Below are 23,050 nucleotides of genomic sequence, written 5' to 3'. Positions count from 1 at the left end.
AGTCACCAGAGGCTTAAATTTTCAGCTATTTCGATTTCAACTTTCAAAACTTATACTTTTTGAGTTTCTTCTCTGTAAAATAGACATATATGTATATTTAAATGCGCCAAATCTCCGAAAAAATCCATTAGAAAAGTTTAGAAAAGGAAAAGAAAATCACTACTAACTCGTAATAACTCGCTTAAATCGGTTAGATAACATTCAAAGTGAGGTATTCCTGTAGTACAAGAAAAGAATAAATACGGACTTTGTTACCGTAGCGATCCTAGTGATGAGACTTTGAACTATCAATATCTAGAATCGTGGGCAAAGTTCTGCAAGGAATATAGATGGAGAAATTGTTTCTTGTAGGTACGCTTGTGCCAAGTCAATAAATCACACCAAAGAAACTATTCTCTAGTCACGAGAGACAGAAAAACTCATTCGAAGTTGAGTTTGGGTAGAAAAACAAATAAGACTGAACCGGGATTGGACAGGTTATAAAATTGAGACAACCGAATGATCTGTTGGGAAATGTCGAAAGATGCAGAGACAACTTAAGAAATTCGATGCCGTTTTTCTAATATAAAAACTCTTAATTAAGCTACACTAAAAAAATATTATAAATAAATAATCAGACATGGTTTTTTAAATAAACAAGTCGGCTACTCGTCACGTTAGAATAAATTATTAGCAGTTTTTTTTCCCCTCTACATCCCTAAGGGTTTCATTTGATTTATATTACAGGCTCCAACTTGGAATCATATCTGCAACATTTACAACGTCATTTTACTTAGTTAAATAGATGCGCTTGTATAATTAAATGAACTCCATCTCTTCAAAGATATAGCACCAATTTGAGTCAGTTAATGACACCTTCTTCCTCTTTTAGAATGTTTCGTGGGATCTCTTAAGTACGTAAATATATATATATATAGACCTTCATCCCCTTGGAATTTTATAAATATTTACATTCCATTCTATGACAATATAAGATTTCAGGTAACAATTTATGGCAAAATATTCGTAAAAAGTCTCCCGGAGGACTATACCGAATGCATTGTATATAAATCCACAGTAGAATAATTTATGAAAGGATGCACCAAAAGAATTTCGATATAAATTTATGATAGTTTATATAAATTCAACGAATACCTGTGATGAATGATTAATAAAATAAAACACAAGATACAAAAAAAAAATATCCCAAAATATTTGCATCAAAATAAAGAATGTTTCAATTTAAGTAATTATTAATAATATATAATATTTACAATTTATGTAGAGAATTTATGTTTAAGAATTTTTAGACGAGTGGAAAGGAATATTTGCATAATTTATACGAATTTTGTTGAATATTTTAAATTACGGATACGGGAAAAAGTATATATATATAGTCTATATTTTTTTTATTTATTTCCAAGTTAAAACTCTTTGACGTATTATAGTTAGGATTATTTATTTATTAGGTATGTTGAATGGTTATTTACTAATTCAGTTCTTAGGAAAATGGTCTTGATGGTTTATATTCATATTTTCTTGTAGATTCGGATGATTAGTTTGTTGTATAACTCTCTCGAATTGCAATGCTCTGCAATTTTGATGTTAACTCTGACATTTTGAAAATCGTAAGTAAAATGATATCGCTAGATATTTGATCACGTTTATATATATATATATATTTATATATATAGAAAGAAAAAACCGAATCCCAGAGCGACTTATCATTCAATGACCGCAACATCTCGTATAACCAGCCATTATATAATTAACACCACGCTGACAGAAATAATTATTTATCGTCAATAAAGAAAGGCAAGACCTAGAATTATTATATTTAGAATATGGGAGAGAGAAATGTGGGAGTGAAAGAAATAAAAAATTATATATATAATAAGCTTTCATCTGACTAACGGGAAATGACTATATATATATATAGTATTATAGGTCATACTGATGAGCTTTTAATGACGCATTAAGTCATCGTTGTTAGATGTGTCACTAAATAAGTAATAATTCTATTGATGTTCGAGTGATGAAAATCAGTTTTTCGTAAAAATTAGAAAAGAATTAATTCGTTTTTACGAGTATAAGATTTTAAAAAATTACTCGCCGAATATCGTAAAGTGATTTATGATGGTTACGAAGCCATTTTTGATCTGCTACAAAAAAGAGAAGAATTTAAAAAAATGTAATTGCTACCGACAGAATGCAAAACAGAAAAATTAAAATAGAAGATTTTCGTATTTTGTCCAGATTTATGTAGCTAAATAATTTGGGAATCATCAAGGAACTAACGAATTCGGAGGTTTGTAACGAGAAAATACACTGCGGCAGTATCATAACTTCAAATGACACCAGGAATTCTCGTGTGTGTGTTTAATTTACTTGGAAATTTTTGTATTGCCGACCGGTTAACGAAGTCGTACTTTCTAATGAGCGTAATATCAATTCCCAGATCCAATTACAAGATAGTAATGAAACAAAAAGACCGAAAATATACCCGGTGAAAGAACAATGAGATCTTTAAGTGAAACCAGTTTTACGTATAAATAAAATATTGTTCTAAAAAAGAAATCAATAATTTATTCTGAAGATATTTATAGCGGGCATTTTCAATATGTCTACCATCTCGGAGACAAACTGTTTTTTACATAATAAATTGAAGCTCGTCACGCCTTATTATTACACTTTACGACTGTATAATTTGATCATAATTCAAGTTTAAAGGTTTTAAAGGATAAGAATAACAACAATTTATATTCAATACGTTATTAAAATCGATCAAACGTTATATATATATTCTATATTATACACATATATGTAGAGGCGTGAACTATAGATTATGCAGATTATCTTATAGCAGTTAACATGTAAAATTATCATACGTATCATTGAACATTTCGTCATGTTAATTTCTATTTACACATCGATAATCCTTACTTATTATCATAATTACAAATGCGTAAATCGAAAATAGTGATGATAATAATCATACATAAAGACTTTACACAATTGCTGCATTTGTGACAATACAGCTGCTATAGGCTGAGCTATAATAATTAAAGTTGCAGCAGTTTAGGATAATAAATCTTTAACGAGGCATTCTTGGAAAAAATACGGTTTCACTAACAAATAAAAATCTCTTATCGCTGAAGGTATCGAGTAAACCCTTTGGAGTATTGGCCTAAGTTTTTATGGATAGGCGTGGCACAATTTACATTTAATAATTCACCAGAAATAGCAAAGTCTGAAATAACATTTTGACTAACGTTATAAAGCTTTAGAAATATGTATATAAATGTTTTGGAAATAGTAAAATGCATCATAAAATCTTTGGTATATATCCATTAAGTGGTATTCATTGAAGCAAGAGTGAATATATTTCTCTAGGGAAGAATCTGAAAAGTTTTATCATGTAAAATCACCTCTGTTGAGTTACAGTATCTAAATTGTAATTAGGCTATCGGAATCTGGCGATTAATTTTACACCAACTGATCACTGGTAATTACTAAAATGGCGACAAGTCGAAAATCGCACTTCCAACGATCGAACTCTGACCGTTGATCAAAAATTCCGAAGAAAATTCTTATCCCCACTTTACAAATATAACTTTTTTCTCGACTTTTCTAAAATATATATTTTATTATTCCATGTGAATGGCACGCGAAATTGAAAATTTAATTTTTTCCCCATTTTTTCATCGTGTCTGAAAAGAAATGAGAAAACATACACAGTCTAAAAATGAAGTGTCTTTCGTCTTCATCAATCTCCATACTTTAACAAGGTGACAATCAATAACACCGCAGGCGGCCATTTTGATCTCCTTATCGTTAAGGTAATCTTGCCTCCATCTGGGATTGAAAGTAGCGAATAGTAATTTTGTGTACCTTAGCACAACGCTTTAAAGCCAGCTGAGTGCTATCTTTGTTCGTCTTCAATAGACTACAACTCACGTTTATACCAGTTTGGGAGACCCCCGTCGATACTTTGGATATTTGCGCGTGTACGATTCCAATTTCATTAGCATTCTGTTTTTATAAAAAATTCGAATCGAACCAAACGGGCGTCTAAATTTACACTCCTAGTAAAGAATACCCCCGAAAGAACGATGGAAATCCCGCATACGCTTCAACCAAACCCGTAGAAAACAGTAAATATCTTGTATAAATACGGTATGATATAGAGTTGAATAAACATAATAGAAAAATCGATAAAATATATTTTAATATTTTAAGAAAATGACGTTTGAGCATACATGATCGAGAACGTTTATATATGATCAACCTGTGAAATGGTAAATCAACAAACATCCATCCTTTAATCTTATTGTAGGTTAGTGATATTCCTAACTGCAAGCTGTATATTTACTCTTTCTCACTATTCATCTGAGACTAGTTGACTTCAATCCACTTATGCAAATTCTCTTCACTTCTCACGTCCCACTTTGGTTTCATCTTCGATGCAAACGTACTCCCTATTTGAATATCTAATTTCACATTATTCGCATCTATTACTTCCATAAGCTTGTTGATAACTCTTAAGATAATTTTCTCATACTTACAAATGATATTATTTAAGTCTAGAATTTTTAATGCCCTTGAAAAAAAAGGGCACGGACGAAGCTACTCTAATAATGCATCATCGAGATTTCGAATCACTCGATTTACACATCACGAAATTATTTTTCTTGGGCGATTTTCTGGCAGGAAAAATGCTGCACCATCAGCATCACCTCGCTAAGCAGATATCAGAGGAAAGTAGTTCTAACCAACCGGAAATTGAGAAGCTAAGAGCGATGGAGGGTGGGGACTGAACCATCAAATATTAAAGAAAAGGAGAGCGCATTAACCTCGAGTTCCTAGCAGATACGCATACATGACACTAAGAGCACATTAGCTAAAGATTAACATATATACATGACGCTAAATGCACATTAGATAAAGATTAGACCACGGTATGAACCGGTTTAATCACTAACATTCGGTTTATGCAATTCGAATTTAACGCGCGTCGTTAGATCCAATACAGTAGACACCGGGAAAAAATTATGCAGAAATCATTGTATTTGAATATATAAGTCAGCTTTTGCATTAAAAAAATCCGGTATTGACGTAATATAAATATTTATAACCGTTATTAAATTATTATAAAATATTTATATACAATTTTTACGGTAATAATACCAAATCGTAACTAGTTACTCCCAGTTATCACAGACTGCTCGTACGTTCCCACTTTTACCCCCTACTTCTTCCTGTCTACAGGTGTCTATAGCTTTTCGGACATGGTTGGTTGCTATGGCAACCGCCCACTAAATACAGACTACCCCTAGTATTTTTCTATCGATTGAAAGACAGTCTAGCAATAAAAATACTAGCGTACTTTCTCAATTATCTGAAGTGATTCTATTTCTATCCTACATGCTACACGTCCAACTATTAGAGAAGGGCGGGAGGGAAAATTAGAACAAAAATTAGTTTAAAATATTCATGAAAGAAAATCCAGGTGGTGTTGTTATAACAGGAAGAGGAAGTTGTCATTTTGACTAGATGACCGTTAGAATCGCTATACTTGGCCAAGCATGTATTCACTCCGCCTTTTCACAATACAACCCCACCCGCCACACTTCTGACCTAAGTTGTCCCCACTTTTTATTGTCTAGAACTGACACCACTTAGACCAGTTGTACGAGTTTCGAGTGTTGGCGAAGCAGAACAATAGAGATCTAACTGGCTTGGTTCAAAGAAAAGACAGTAACTGCTTCTTGTGGATGTGTTAAGTTAATTGGCGTTAGTTAAAAAGAATGGAGAAGTGCAGGGACGAGCGAGTACGATGATGAAGATTGATAGAAACTTTCTACTATGAGCGATTGGTTTCGTCCAGGAAAATAAATTATCATTAAATTTAATTAAAAATTCACAATTGTTTAGAAGACATACTTACACAATTCTGTTTGATGAAGCAATTAATGTTATATTCGTCGCGATTTTTAATATTATCCGAGTTTTTAATCGGATCGAGGCGTGTAAATAAAATTTAATTGATAACAGAGTCGTTTCGATTGATTTTAATCACTATTTAAAGAGTGGGAAATTTAATTTACCAACCACAAGAGTTAACCAATTTCTATCCCAGTACAATACAAGTCGATAAATAGAACCAATTACAGTAACCTTAATCAATAAATATAAGCTTGTTGCTAGTGTTGAACCAATAAGTTAATCTGGATATTTTTCTCGAGTCTTCGACGGTGATGAAGATAAGCTATAGTTTAAATAAATGACACTAAAAATAAAATCGTTAACACTTAAAAGAGTTCAAATTTTCCATATTAAAATCCAGAAAAATTAACAATCAACAGATTAAATATGAGATTTTTTACATTGAAACCACTTAAAAATTTTTCATTTTAATCGTTGTTTGTTTTGGTAAAGTTGGCGATAAATGAAATTTAAAAAGAAAAAAATTGAAAAAATTGAAAGAAAAGACTATGATGCCTTTTAACTTTTCCTCTTCTAAAATTGAAATTTTGCAGGAAATTTTTTATGTTTATATAATCGATCTTTTCCTACATGAGTGAACAAGTGAAAGTATGAGTTTTATTTTTTTTAAATTACAAAATTTTATTGCAAAAGAAGTGCTCTAAAGATTGCAAATCGCCGCATAACAACCAGCTTGGTATATAATCAATCCTTTTAGCTGTTATTATAGTAATACAATTCGACTCTTGTTATAGGCCTAATAACAATTTAAAACTCGTGTAATAAATAATTTTTATATTATCGATAGATATAAACTGTACATTTTACAACAGAAAATTATTTTCCATTGCTTTAAAATTTATTTATCTGATATTAAATACAAAATTTTAAATTTTACTAATTGAATAGAAATTTATATCAATTAACACGTCAATTAATACATAACTTATTTGCTTAAAACAAGCTTAAAGTATTTTAAACTTTATCACATACGAACGTAGTTCGTATATTAGTTTAAAATAAACTTAAACTTCATCACATATATAGCTCATAAATTATGGCTAATAGATTAAAAGATAAAGTCCATAAATTATTTTTAAACAAGCTCATCTTATATTTAAAACATAGCTCAAAGTGTAGCTCGTTTAAAATAATTAAAAAATTTAATATAAATTTAATAAGTAAGCTGTTTCAATCGATACAAATTTAAATCATCCGTTTCGATTGGTACAAAAATTACAAATCATCCATTACGTATAACACGCGTTTTAAATCATTCATTTCATCATATGAGACACGATGATGATTTTAAATTTTTATACCAATCGAAATATATCATTTAAAACTTGTATTACATATATATAAAATATTTTAAAATTATTTTTATATAACTGTTTTAAATCACGTTTCGACTAATATAAAAACTCGAAATCATCAATATAAGTGGGTCTTTATATAAATTTGTACCGCTCGAAACTTGTTTTAAATATGCAGAGCAAAAAATAGACGAATTTTACGATAATTTACAAAAAAAATAAATGATTTACATAATTAATGAATGAAAAAAATCGTCTACTGAATGTAATAGATGATCCGAAAATTATAACAGTCGAGTAGAACTGATGATTTAAAATTCTATTTAAAGTAATAGATGATGTAAAATTATGAATCCGCTCTTATATAATGAATTTAAAATGATTTAACATAAAACCTATCATTTTTCTATATTAGAATATTTAAACGATTTTTTTTTTTTTTTTTGGTAATATGTTTACAGCTATTATATTAACAAGCGAATTGCATTACACAGCAACAACTACCGAAAATTGATTATATGTATTTATAAATATAGTTTTAAATTTTAGATAGAAAAAATAGGAAGAGAAAAAATACATGGAAACATTTTAGACTTTGCGTGCAGCTAAACTCTGATATTTTTCTTATATGATGTAGTCACAAAGAACTTACAAAATATGACCGTATTATCATACTGTTTTGCATTTTAATATTGCTTCTGTCTGTAGTTAAAAAAATACATTGGAGAGAGTAAAAAAATAAGTAAAAATAAAAAAGTATAATGCTACCTTAAAGAAAAATCTGTAATACTTCTCAGACACGTTGTGTCACAGAGAACATTTTTTAACCTTAATATACAGATTCGTTCTTATCAAGTTTAAAACTTATGCATTCAGAATTTCCTTTTATTTCGCAGATTGAATAATGTAGATGAATTCTCTTGAAATTGCTACATGCCATTTCCTTAGAGAAGCCTAAAGTACAATTGATTACGAGATGCCACCGAGTAGATGATTGTCATGGTTAGCAACGAGTTTACTATCTTCAAACATTCCTGGGATGTTTATTGCTAGTTAATATAGAATAGAATGAAAAATTTACGCCCTTTATAATAGGTTTTAAATATTTTCCGTGATGGAAGGTTTCAAGAACGGAGGAGAAAATTTGATTTTGAACTTATCAAGTTTGGATATGGAAGAAATATAGTAAATAGTAAGATATTCCTCTTGGTATAGAGGAGTAGCGAACGTCAACTACGACACTTTCTAACTTAACTATAGAGCAGTGTCAAGTGTGCTATCTGACTTGCAGTAATCGAAAAGTAAGACAACCAGTGGGGAATATTTCTAAAGGTTTTTTTTCCTGGATAGGTAAGGGGGATAAGAAACGTTATACCGTATCTCTTATCACTCTCGAAGGCACAGTAAATGGAGAGAGCGACAGTATGTGATGGTATAAACAGAACAGTTGCTTTTATTTCCTACTTTGAGAAGACAGGTACTGTTTCAGACATTGCACTCCTTACTCTCTGCTGGTCTGGTGATTCGCTGCATTTATCTAATGTGTTTATTGCCTAGCTGTTCTCTTTCATCCGGTCAAACTATATATATATATATATATATTATTCTTGTCTTTTATGTTGATATTTTTAACAATAGTAATTTAAAACCCGTGGGTACCTTAGTGATACACGAAAAATGAACCGGAGCGGTTGGGACACGATTATAGATAATAAGCCAAATTGATAGAAATCACAGTAGCCTAAAATAGTACCCGAGGATTGTCGTGAAAGGTGAGGTTACTAGGTAGGATTACGGTCCATAGAGATGGTAATGACCTAAAGGTGGAGTGTATTAAGTGAAGCGCGACATCACGCACAGAAACAATGGACGTCACAAGCGTGGAACGTGAGATTTTCTAACCCCTGTTTATTGTGTTTGCGTGATATATTTTTAATATTATGCAGAATTTCTGATTAGTAGATATATTTTAAATAACCCCAAACTTAAATTACCGCTAGTAAAGTTTTAATTTGGTGAAGAAAAATTACCATTTTTCCTCTTTTCCATTTTTTTGTTAAAAATAACATACCGTTTCTTTCCTTAACCGTTAAATTTTTAATCTTTACTCCAAGAAATATGTTTCATATAAATTTATAATAGGACGCCAGTCGGAATGCATTTTGTGTAATGTGGAAAAGAGGGATTGTTTATTAAATATGAGTTTTTAAAGATTTTTTTTCTCCCTCCTGCTGAACTCAAACGGGGAAGGCTCTTAAATTTGAAGTTTGAAAAATCGAAGTTGGCAAGTTCTGTCAATTCTTTACATCCTCCGTCTGAAATTTTATGCTAGAAAAATACTCGATAATTCAAGTTACCGAGATATTTTCTTACCTAATAAATTTATAAATGAATATTTTCGTTTATTAACTATTAAAATCAACAATTCGCAAATAATAATAATAAAAAATGATAAAGATATAAAAATAAAATTTAAAATAATCTTTGTTATCAGAGTACGAGATAAAATTGATTTTTATAAAGAATAACTGGAAAAAAAGGTTTAAATTTTCTAAAATATTAAGAGGAAAAATGTAACAGGTTATTATCATCATTAAAAGAAAATTTTAATAATGAAATCTATAGCATGACAGGATAACAAAAGATACCTTTTCTTAAAAATTTCGAGGAGCAAAAATATCAAAAATCTATGCAAGATAAATTACTTTATAACTCTCTGTTCTCTTTTCTCTCGATATATATTAAGAATGAAGTTCGAAAGAAATGCGAAAAAACGAACAAGATGCAGAAAAGGAAGTTTTTACGCAATCCTAATTAAAATCAGTGTAATTGTATTAGAACCTTTTTTTCTCCTTTTATCTGCGTGTTAAAAGAGAAATTGTACCGAGGTTGGAAAAAAACGACGTTGTTTATGACTAAAAGAAAGGGAGAAAATTGATTTGTTTAAATAAAATTTGTTGAAATGAAAGTAGGCTATATAAAATTATTTCGCAGATAATTATATATATATTATTAAAAGATAAAGGTTTTCTATTACGTCCTTTAATTAATAACATCAAATTATTCAAGACAAAACTGTAGATAATAGAAAAAGTACCTGTAATAACTTCGATGTGGCTTCATATATATAATCTATATATAGTTTGTATACTTTGTTGTTTTTACGTGCTGCAAACGAGCAAGCAAACAAGAAATGAGGAAAAAAAAGAAGAAACATTGCAGTGAACCTCACTCATCTTCTTTTCTGGTAACAACACTTTTTTGGAACAACTTTTCTTTACTAAATGGATCGTGCCTTACAACTTTCCGAATGAGTTTCCCCCCCCTCTCTACAAGCTTAGCACTCGAAATTAAAACATTGCATGACGTGAAAAATAAGATTCAAAGATCACTCTTCATATACCTTTCATTATTATATAAAGAATGTAAAACTGTACGCTCGAAACTCTTTTTAAAAGCGTGTACAGGAAGATTAAACATTACGTAAGCTATAGTGAATTAATAGTTGTTTTAGCTAATCTCTGTACTGTTTTGACTACATTAAAATTGATTAGAGTATAGCTTGACGCAAACAATTTAGATTTATATAAAGTATAATGTTTATAATTTATGATTTAATCGATTCGGAACAATAAATATTTAACGTAACGAAAAACTTTAAACCTCAACTACCTTTTCATAAATTTACTAAAGCCTTCGGCTGTACAAATATCATTTATAAATTAAGTTTAGGTCTCCTAAATGTGACTGCGAGGTATTTTTATGGAGAAAAGTACAATTTCTACGGATTTTACCCTACAGAACACAATAAGTTAAGCCGAAGTACAGCATATTATACTTTCTACCCATTAAATTTCATTAACGTCGCAACATTGTAGTAAAACCGAGACAGGGGTTAATTAACAACAGCTTGCTTTTACCGTTAAAAATATATGTATATATTTTAAAATTTTGATGGAAAAAATTATTTATAGATGAATAGATCAGAGTTAATCTATGTGAAAAAAAAATGCGGGGAGAGATTGGATAGATAATAAATTAAAAACCGATATTATCGGTTTCACGGAATCAAAGAGATGAAGAGAATCGCGATCAGGACATTAAAAAAAAATATAAATTATTTGTCTTTTTTCCTAGATTTGAAAATATCCAATACGTTAACAAATGGGACATTAATAAATGTCAGATGTAAAGTTACGATATTTGACCTTTGACACGTTGTAGATAAGGATAACCAGTCTGCGCGATGTTATCTGAATTTTTTGCATCCCGAATAAGGTAATTTATTATTTTTCCAGTTATCTATAAACGTTTGATAGTTAGAAAAGTTCTGCGCCGTTATTGTGTAATTACAGGGCACGTAAAGGGGAAATATTCTGGTGGTAGGAGGATTTTCGAATTTCTATTTTGCTCTAAGCAGATCGAGCATTGTGCAGAAAGTTCAATCGTCCGTTTCCCAACATTCAATGTGTGATGACGTCATCGCACATCGATCTACTTTTCCATCCCCAGAGCGGAACAGATTCTTCCCCCTATTATATATATCGATTTTTTCTTTTCTCCACTACACGTCGACGGAAACGAAAGATGGCAAGAATCACGTGATCCCAAATGCTTTACCAATCAATACCGGAATCACAAGTCGGAATGGCAGTGTTTAGCCTAGAATCAGTGCAATTTTCTTCAGGCAATTCTAATAAACAACTAGGGTTTTATAAAGACTATAATACACAGTCTACTTTCCCATCTTCTCTAACCAAACACCCCTAAAAAAAGGCCAAAAAAAAACTACAACCTGTTATTCTTTATAAGGATATTAGAGTTAGGAGAATTATCCGAAGTTTCTGACAAGCTAAAAACAAAATACAAGTCTCTCAACGATAAAAAGTTTTTGTTGATATGTTATGTGGCTTGTTTGCCGTTCTGAGTAGTTAGTTTTTCTTTTTATCTCTTCCAATTATAGGACAGTTTCTTAGGTGAGTGTTGTTTTTTTTATTGTTATTTAAACCTCACCTGAACGGAAATATCATTAAATCGGTGTATTGTTTTTTATATAAAATGTATATGTTTTAAAAATAACCCCGAAGAAATCCTTAACTAGCAAACAGATGTTATTTTTAAAAAAAAGAGGAGGAGGAGGATGGAGAGCAGATCCGGGATGAAACTTGGAAAAATTTACGTTGCAGATCCGGCTCTTCTTCTTCTTCTTAGAAAACAACGACAAAAAAATAAAAATAGATTTAATTAGAAACTGTTGGAAGAATTCCTTTGCCTATTTCTCTCGAAAATATATGTTGAAATTCGAAATATAAAAAATAGAACCACTCTCGAATTTCGTTGAATGAAAGACAATTGTGATTTTAGTTCGTGATTAAATAACCAGATAAAAAATAGCAAGAGCACAAAATTATTTAATGCAAGTCTAGAATAAAAAATCGAACCTTAAAATTCTTATTTTTGTTTTTTTCCATCATCCAAAAGTAAAAGAATAATAGAAACTCCAGCAGGATCTATTTAATCTGTTGAATAAATAAAAGTTTATTTTTGATGACGTATGCCGCCACTCTTAAAAATATTTATTCGAAAATAAGAATTTAAAATGAGATTTATATCGGTAATTTTTTAAAAGCCATTAAAACACGAAATTTAATTACTAAAATATATAAGATTTGAGTAATTTAACTAGAAAATTTTATGAAATCCACTTTTATCACCTCAAATAAAAATTCAACAAGCGGATGAATTGCATCCTTACATTTTTTTTTTCGTTTAATATACATATACATGATTTTTATTTTATTCACGTTTCCTCTTAGCAAATTACGTCACATAATTAAAGATTGTCTCCAATCGAACGGACGATGATCGATAAATGAAATCATCAGTGACGTCAGAGACAAAACTATTATATTAAATTTCCCATTCCAGCGAAAGTATTTCGATAATAGCAATTTTTAGAATAATTTTTACTAGAAATAAAAAAAATTATATATTTATATTAAAAAAAATTCAAACAAATTGCATTTTCCGTAAACATTTTTAGTAATTTTTTTGGGGGGGAATTTTTTCGAAACTGGAAGAGATTTTTTACCGACGTCGAAGCTCTTCACTGGCAAAGCTCAGCGAGTCAATTAAGAAAAGGATCTGAAAATGTTTGGAAAGTTTCCAGCTGTGGTGAGACCATTAAAAGGTGACGGAAAGATCACTTGACCTCCGGTGGATACCGCCCCTTCAGCCATTAGACATTTCGACCATTGGCAGCCCCCTGTAACAACACAAACTTTAGTGGTCCTCCGTGTCAACATACTTAAACCATTTGTCATTCGATCCCCCCTCTTTGTACTTTTACTAATTTTATTGATATTTTAAACACCCAGTTGTCCTTTGTTTGAGTTACATCGATAAACTTAATTAATGCAACTTAGCCAAGAAAATAATAATAAAAGGCATTAATGGTTATTAATCATCGATGCGCGACCTCGTAAAAAATTACACTCCTTTCACACTGTGAAAATTTGTTTACAGTTATAAAAGCCAGTTAAAACGTAAGAGTCACTATCTCCGGGGATTATAAGTCTGTCAGGAAATTTTTAAAGTTGTTCTGAGTAATCAATTTTCTACCCATAAACATAAATTTTATAATTTTTGTATAACTACTTCAACATTCTGAGAAATGAGAGTGGGAGAGGGGTGATGAGCATGACTCACTTCATCTGCCAGAAACATAATTTTGAGATAGCTAAGATGAGTGGAGAGCCAACTTCAAACTAGATTACTTTGTCGGCTCGGAGACTGCTTAGGTTGTGAGCGGGCTCGTGTTTATTAGTCTAGGAAAGGAGGACATTAGTCAACACGTCACCTAGATAGACCGGCTACGAGAGAAGGTGGCTCTATTATTGAACGGCGTCGAGCAAAGTTGCGCTCTTGCTAAACAAACAAATTTTCCATATCGGTCGGGTTTTTATAAGGTTACTTTTTAGATACGAAAACTTCGACTTTTATAGGAAACAGAAAGGCGTTTGGTAAGCCTCTAGGAGTCAGGGTCGATGAACTTGCAGAGTTTATACCTGGCTGATTGGTTCCACTAGAGAACAATTACAATAGATTCGCTAACCGAAAATCTTGCATTCTGCTCTGACCATTATCTTAAATTCTTTTAAGTGTAGAGAGCATTTTAAAAAAATCTTTCGAGTGGCACATATCGAAATAATAATGCCAAAAAGTAGACGAATTTTTCAAAATTATTGAGTTTTGTTAATTAAAAACGTTAGATTTTAAAAATTCTTTTTTTTTTCCTAATAAAATTATCGGGATTTACTGATTTGTAATCTCTTCTCACTCTTTGTAGCTATACAAGTTTTATTATATAAAAAAGATTTCTTGGTCGGTACACGAGTATGGGTTTTTAATGCACATCTCTCCTATTAGATGAGGAAAGGTTCGGATAAACGAATTAGTTTTGCCAACCGGAGAAACATTACAACTACCCAATCAGTGGAAAGCTCTGATCAATTATTTTCTTGGTTGCAAATCGTTCCTGACTATTCCGATCGGATTAGCAGTTGTTGTAGCAGTGATACACACACGAACTGGTAGAAAAAGTATCCAACTGATTGATTCCGGCAATAATCCACACTTAAACATTAAAAGTTTAAGGGTCAACCCGCTCTCCAGCAAACTTTGCGGAAAAAAGGAGGTTGAATGTCATCAATCTCTGAAAGCGGTGCGCGGGACTATTGCCTGCATGTCTCAGAGGAATGGACAAAAATCATTGCTTTCTATTTACAGACGTTATATTTTCTATCTCAAAGTAAATCCTACGGGAAAATTGATTTGCAGTTTCTCTTTGGCCAGACACGTAATGAGGCGTAGCTGTATTGGGAAAGAGGAGAGAGGGAATCAGCCTTGTCTAGTTTGTTTTCCATTTCTTTCTTGAATGTTGCTTGCGACTTTCACCCATCCTTTACGTCTTTTTATAGGTACAACTGTTTGTCTTGTTGATTTGATCAGGAGACAGCGCCGATCTTTTATTCTGTTTACCACTTCTTGATGTCGCTATCGGTAGGACGGACCAAAACGTTCGTAGACGTTTACAAGATTACCAGCTACCACCTACCGACGAATCGAAGAAAAAAACGCCTAACAAGCTATACTTAGTAAGCTAAAACGAAGTTTTAATCGAAGAGGAAAATTTATAAATGACTCCAGTAGTTTTAGAATGCTTGGCGAGTGTTTTATTAGTTTACTCTCGGTTTATAAAACTTTATAACAACATTTCTAAACTTTACCTTTTAAGGTAAATACGTGTTTATCTGTCGTGAAGACAGACGTGTGGGAAGTTACAATCTGTTCAGTCCAATTTCCGTGCAACAATAATGTTTCTAAACTAGCACATCAGAGAAGAGTGCAGCTGCGGAATTAGAAATGATGGCAAGCGTAAAGCCAAAAGAGTGAAAAATTAACAAAAGAAAAAGATATAAGATGGCGACCTGCTTAAGCTAGATAAGGTTGGCAAGGGTCGAGTTTACTACCCAAACAACAATCATCCATCACAAACAATTGAAATGCGATTGACAGTAATATACGTGAATCGATCTTAGGTAAAGATGTGCACATGCGTGATGTGCAGCTTTACAGAATCGATTCGGTGTAGAGATTACCATGCCTTGTGACTCCGAACGCGTTTTGTGAAGTGACGTTCACAAAATAGACATCTTTCCTCTCGGTTATATTCGTCACGAGCGGTTAAAAACGTGTTGCTTCCGCCATTGGAGCCTCTATTGACCATCTAGAGACAGTAGAGAGTATGATTAGTGAAGAATTTTTCTTAAATAATCACGCATCCACAAATGTAAAAACGTTACATATCGACTGATGAGAGCGATAAGAACTTCTTCGGCATGAAGCCAAAATAATTGAGACGATTCTCGCATCGATTTTACTTCTTAAATATAGAAGATTCCTACTCGTTACCGTTTTAAAATGTTTTTAATAAGTACTTTTACTCTTTACGTATTAAAAAAATTTCCCAGTTCTTTTTTTTGTGATTAACGTTTATTAAACGTTTGAAACTTGATTTGATTAGAAGCAACGGAGCATAGCTTAGGAAATTAAATCAACTTTTTACACTTTTTTTATTATTGGATGAAAAAATTTGTAATATTTAAATAGAATATTTTGTAAGATCTAAAAAAATAAGAGCCGTAGCAAGGAGAAGTTTGATTTTCACATGAGAAAACATGGCTAAAACACACTTCACCAAGGCAACGGTATAGCGTGTGGCATTCTACATGAGATCTCATTAATAACAAGGGTGCACAATCCTTCATAACTACACAATTTTCTTGACACACAACCCCACTATCCATATTAAAAACATAAAAATCTTCTATTCCATTGTCGAATACCAAAAAGGCAATTTGTATTCGATTCCTCGAAGGACTTTATTTTAGAATTTCGATTTTTTTTTTCCTACTACCGCTACTACTTTTTCCTATTTTCTATCGAGGCAAAACTTATGATCTAAATTGCATTTCTGATATCTAAATTGTCGATATATGGAAAGTACATATCGGAAATGTCTATAGTGTTATCACTACTTTACGAAACCAGACCGAGATTACATAACAAAAACTAATACATAACGCTAAGCTCCAGTCTCGTCTCTCAATGACACAACAGATGGTCGAGACGGCTTCTGTCGCTGACCGATTTTACTAGAAGAAAAAATTTTCTGCAGATATGAACCCGCTTTCTGCGATAGTTTGCATGTTGACGAGAAAAACCAGCTCAACGACAATTTCGGAATTCTTGCTGATGGTAAAGATTTTCTCTTCCTTCATCAATATTAACAACGTGCTAAGTTAAGGGGGATGCACATTTACCTGTAACACTAAAGATTAGCGAATAAGGTACCGGTGATCGATAAATTGAAAAGTGCAATCATTTAGTTTGCAAAAAGTAGCGTTTCTACACCCTTCCGGGGAAACCATTAATCATTTTTTAATCATTTAAACTTCGATGGATTGCATACAATTAGATTTTCCGATCGAATTTCGGAGAGTAAATAAGAGATGACGTTTATAGAAAGGCCAAATCTAGCATTACCTAGAGACAGACCAAACTAGAAAGGCATCAATTTTATATTCTGTCTTAACGCAATTGAAGTAGGATTAAGTCAAATCCGTTCAACGTCTCCTTTTCTCCTTCATTGTGTACGTTTCAAACACCTTTACGTCAAATTAAAACGAATGGCCATAGAAATTTCTCATAATCTCCTTTTGCTCTCCTTGACGATTTTCACAGCTGGAGTGAGAACATTGATCGATTACACGTGTCTGTACATCTTATGGATTATATTTTCCAGGAGTTTTCAATTACGTAAGCAGTCCCGCTACAAGTGTTTTAATCATTTAAAATATTAACAAAACAACCTCGGGCTCGGAAAACGAACGCTCTTAAATGATGAAATCTTAATTCCTCTTCCTCCTACGTGTTTACGTCACGCTTTAAAAAATATGCTCGGAAGCGTGTAAAAGTTCTAGCGTGACGTGACGTGACTAACCTTACGTATAATTCTCTAACATAAAGTAAATAGGAGTTTAATTAATGACTGTACTTTCCCTGGCAAGAAAAAATGGAGAGCGAAGGAGAAAAAATGATATAACTTCTCACACGACCAGTTTAAAATTGAGGAAATAAATTTTGTATATGTGTTCGACGTTTATTTACTTGGTTTGTGATCGAATGAATTCACTGATGTGGCAAAAATTGCGATTTTCTAAAGTGATATTTCGTTCCGCTGCAAAAAAAAAAGACTTGTCAAACCGAAAATAAAAATGTGCCAAGGAGCTAAATTACCAAATACATTTAAAAGTTTATTAATAAAATGTACCCGAAAGTTTTATTTTTATTCCGCCAAAGTTTCAATCGCCGAATTCTACAAGAATAAGGAAAGAAGTCGTTTCTTTTTATAATCTACATAAAAATTTAAAAGTTTGAAAGAATCATTTGTACTGTACGTTCACGTGTGTACATTCGCCCCGCATCTGTACACATCTGCATAGCTTTTGACATTTTCACGGTATAGGTGTAGTCTACAAGTTAACATTTACGTTGAAAAGAAATTGCTTTATAGAACCGTTTTTAAAATATGCAGAACGAATTTTATATGCTGTTTATGCAAAATAAGCAAGCAGAACGAGTTTATTTTAAAACATAATAATCTAACACTAAATCTAAACGCTTTAATGTGTTTTTTTTAAATTTAGGATTTTTTTATATGTTGTACTACGTAAGAAAAATATTAAGTTCTTGATATCACGCATGGAATATTGCATTGGAAAATTATTTATTAATTTAACGTCGTTAAAATTTCACTTCCTGTTAAATTACACGTATCTGCGAATTTTATTACAGTTCTAAAGCTCGGGTAACAACAACAAAAGATGGCATTTTATAGACACGATTCTAGAATTTAATCTCGTCCTGACAGAAATTTGTACAATTTTCAAAAATCAAATAACACTTCATCGGTTTAAAACTATCGTTGACACAAGATAATTAAAGCTCGGCATATTTCCCGCCGTAAGAAAAAAATGACAGTAATATTCGGGCATTTTCAGAAGAGACAAGCAAACAAGTCTGTCAACTGCAACGTTCTATTATAGCGGAGGGGTAATTACTCGCATCTGTGTGCGTGATCGTCTCCGCTTCTGCACGTGACTCGAGTAAAATTACATTCGCAAACTTTCCGTACGTTTCTATATCGTAGGTTATGTCGTCGTGTCCGGAGGGATGTACACGTTATATCCCCTCCGACTAAAGTCTTAGGCATCGACTCATTTGTCAAGAGTTAGAAATGACCGAGAGTCGTCATCCATCTTAGCCACCAAACAAAGTGTAATCTCTTTCCAAAATCCAAACATGGAGGAATTGTGTTTGCGACTCTCAATCTGTTTATCTCGCCCTTTGCGAATTAAATTTAAAGCGGATCAATGGTGCGGGGTCGACCTATGAGCCTCCTCTTCTTTGTATCTTTATGGCTCCACCGTTGAATGTATATTTATTAGTTTGGTATTGTTTACGTGTTTCTAGAGGTGTGCATTAATTATTTAAGCCTTCTTTGCATGACTATTCTAACACGATTCGTTAAAAGGCTACCCAAGACAAAATACGTGAATTGAAAGAAAAATTGAGAACATTTTGAACGTTACTCTACAAACTTTAGTCACGAACCTCCTTTTTTGCTTTCTATATATACATCTCTTTTTTTTATTTTTCATGTTGTGCTTTGAATATTTGTAATTTGATTTTAGATATTTTTTATCTTTAATTTTCTATTGAAGTTTTAAAATCTTTAGATATGGGAACTGCGTGTTCTCCTCTACATTTATCTTATTAAAAAGTAACGCAAACGGAAAGATAAAAACCTTTTTCTTACTCTAATGGTTCTCTCTTTATATGCAAGAAACGTTTTATTTTATCAAAAACCTTACTATTTAAATTTTACATATATTAAAACTACATATTGTGCCATCTAAATGGCAAAAAACCGAGAACATCCGTTATGGCGTAACTCTTTGAATTGCATATTGAAGTGTTTAAGAAACACGATATCTTCGCTAACGTGATTTATTAATGCCTCTATCAATCTTGAAATACTAAACTTGAAGCATAAACAAGCGGCATAAAATATATATTTTTGCATGTTTACCGTCAATGTGATAAGTTGCAACCTTGAAAACAGCTTACAGTATATGGCGGAAGCGTGTTTGGAGCGTTGGTGTGTTCTTATGGAAGAAAGTGATCGAAATTTTCTTGTGAACTCCAATATATCTAGACAACTATGATCTCATTACTGAGCTTGGTAACTTAGTTACCATCCGAAGTCGTTTCTTTTTACCTCCTCTTATTCTTTATCAGTTAGATTCTGTTCATTTCTGAACGGAACACAATTACTATCGGAGTATCTGAAAACATCGTCTTGCTATTTCATTCCATTAAAGACGTTATGAACCGAATAATAACATTTTGTCACATTTCTCGCCAAACACCTTATTAATTTTGCAGTTAATGTTGTTTAATCATCTATATAATTTGGGAGTGCAGCGTGCGGGATTTCGTTTTTTTGACCTCGTAATATACCGACGTAGTCATTAAATAACACATGAAATCGTTTGCTTTATTTAAATCGAATTGTTTTTGGTTACGTGTACTATACCGAGGGTAATGTAGATCGTGTGACTCGATATTTTGCACGGTTTTAATGTCGTTTTCGCAAATATTCTAGAAATTACCTCATCGATAAGTGCATTGTCTCGTCTTTTTTTACTGTATGTGGCTGGTTTTGGTCTCTGGGAACATTGTTCCCGTCGATGTGTGGGGAGCAATCGATATGATAGAATGGCTGTCCCCACTTTCTGCTCCGTAGAAACTCGAGCCAATAATTCAGCTTATGTCGCATTTAAGATCACGTACGCTTATTGAATTTGTTACTAATTCGATTTTTAAAGATGCCGCATTAACTACAAATTCTAAATTTAGAAGCCCTCTGCTCCACTTTTGCAAGTTACAAGAGAATTAAATGAAAGATGGAAAAGTAAGATGGCCGCGGGAAAAGTTATTTATAAGTGGTGGGAATATTAAAAGGTGTCAAAGATCAATAGCTCATTTGTTCGGTCGGAATTGCAGACACTCCTACGTGTTTCTAATTCCGTTCTGTGACGAAGGATTCGAGATTTTTCTCATGATCCTGTGACGTCACGAGACATCTACTTCCGGCGTGACAAACCAATCGATTAGGTGTAGAGTCGTCTACTGCGAGCCAACTGCTAGAGTATGTGGAAGTCTTTCCTACTCGAGTGGATGAAAGAATAGATACAAACTGAGCAATGCTCCGTACAAAACGCACCATCCATTTATATAAGAATGTTCTTTTAAGAATGCAATACTCGATAGACGTCACGTGAAAAAACTTGGAAAAACAGTGCCATTTTTGAAATTTTTGCCGTGCGGTAACACGTTACTCGATCTTTCCATATAGGAACATATTTAAAAATAGCAAAGTGGGGAAAAATATGACTTACCTTCCACGTTTGCCCCAGTTACAAACACCCAGAAATCAATGGTTTTCTCTTTGCCAAGTAGCTCATAGTCCCAGGGCTCCTTGACTTTCACTTCTCCCGAAGGCTCCACTTCGACCCAATGGTTGGGATTTTCAATTTTGTAAACTTCGTGCGGGTGCTTTTTGTCTAATTGAAACATAACCCTTCCCGTGACACTACCATCGGTTTCCTTATATTCGTAGCTCTTGGTTGGTCTCACCGATCTTCTAGCACGCACAAGAACCTCATTAGTACTATCCAAATCGTTGTCAAAGTCATATTGGTTGCTAAATACCTCGACAAACACGGGTATTACCGGACTGTAACGCGGAGGTTTTCGTCCGTCGTCCGCCCTCACCGATAATTTGTAAGTTTTCAGCAAAGGTGAACTTATGAGAAGAATTTGACCCGTTTTCGGTACGATGGCAAAAACCGGATGACGAGCCGTGAAATGGTAAACGGGTTTATCTCCATCGGCATCACTAGCGGTGATGTTACCTACCACACTATACAACTCGGCATCATCTGGTATTTTGAAGCGATACGATTTGCTATCGGGAACGGGAGAATTGTCGTTAACATCCAATACTTCTATCCTAATTAGTGCTTCCGAACTATCTGCAGCTATCACGTCGGTGGCTCTCAATACCAATTCGTAAGTGGACTGACCTTCCCTATCCAGGACAGATTTAGTTACTAAAATGACACCCGTATCGTTAGCCTGAGGTTGCAGAATTCCGAATCTTTCCCCCTCGTTTCCAGATATTAAACTATAGGTAATTTTATGGTTTTGATCTCCCGAAGCGATTATTCTTTCTACTTCTTCCACTACAGTTCCAACAGGCTGGTTTTCACTTACTACACCATTATACACTTCCCGATCGAATTTTAACATCTTCGACCTTTCTACGACGTGCAAAATAATCATTCTTTCCGTGGTAATGTTGGGATATTCCTCTCTGACCACCAGAGTGATGGGAGTGTTGGCCAGGTGGACTAGACTGGTGGTGGCCATCAAAATCCCGTTACTCAATAGGGCGAAGTAGGGAGAGAAGTCGTTGTCCGCCAAACTAAAGTACTGGCCTCCCGAATGCAATTTAGTGATACCATAGCCTGGATATACATCATGAGGCACGGCAAGCCGCTGTACGTCCATAGCAGCTACTAGTCCCAATAGACAGATCAATTGTACAGCTAGACTGGTCGCCATCTTTCCCTCTCTCTGTCAGCATAAGATCTAGCCCGAAGTCACTAAGCACACATGTTCCGTTCTGTAAAAAAAAGAACACAGACATTTCAGTAACTTGCTGACAAAAGCGTGTCAGAGATGTATGCTTCTAATCACACTCACTTTCACTTCAATCAATCGTCACCATTAAAACATTTACACTCGGGTCTATATAAATTTAATGATGCACAGAAACTGAACCAGAAAGACATAATTAAGGATCATTTGCAAATTTTAATTATTTATTTTATAAAACAGTGATGGCAAGTGTATTAGAAATTAAATTCGACTCAATATAATAAGCTTTAAACATGCATCTGCATTTATCTGAGGAGCAGAAATTTAAAAATTTATTTATTTATTATTGAAAGAGCTTTAAAATAATTCTAAAATTAAAATTTCTAAGCTAATAATATGATTAATCATTTTAATCATAT

General features: G+C 32.9%; 1 protein-coding gene across 4 annotated transcripts in view; it reads right to left on the bottom strand.

The window, feature by feature from the left end:
• The window catches only part of LOC136982976 (neural-cadherin-like), a 420,472-nt gene that overhangs the window by 394,719 nt on the left and 2,703 nt on the right, over positions 1–23,050 (bottom strand). For all 4 annotated transcript variants that reach the window (XM_067279558.1, XM_067279559.1, XM_067279560.1 and 1 more), the window contains exon 2: positions 21,368–22,656. In XM_067279558.1, the coding sequence (XP_067135659.1) occupies positions 21,368–22,595 (1,228 nt within the window). In that variant the 5' untranslated portion in view covers positions 22,596–22,656. The remainder of the gene's footprint in view (positions 1–21,367; positions 22,657–23,050) is intronic.

Source organism: Centruroides vittatus, unplaced genomic scaffold (assembly GCF_030686945.1).
Source record: "Centruroides vittatus isolate TY-2023 unplaced genomic scaffold, ASM3068694v2 contig_875, whole genome shotgun sequence".
NCBI classification, from domain to species: Eukaryota; Metazoa; Arthropoda; class Arachnida; order Scorpiones; family Buthidae; genus Centruroides; species Centruroides vittatus.
Note: the sequence above shows the minus strand (reverse complement) of the source record. Positions and strands in the feature narration are given on the sequence as shown.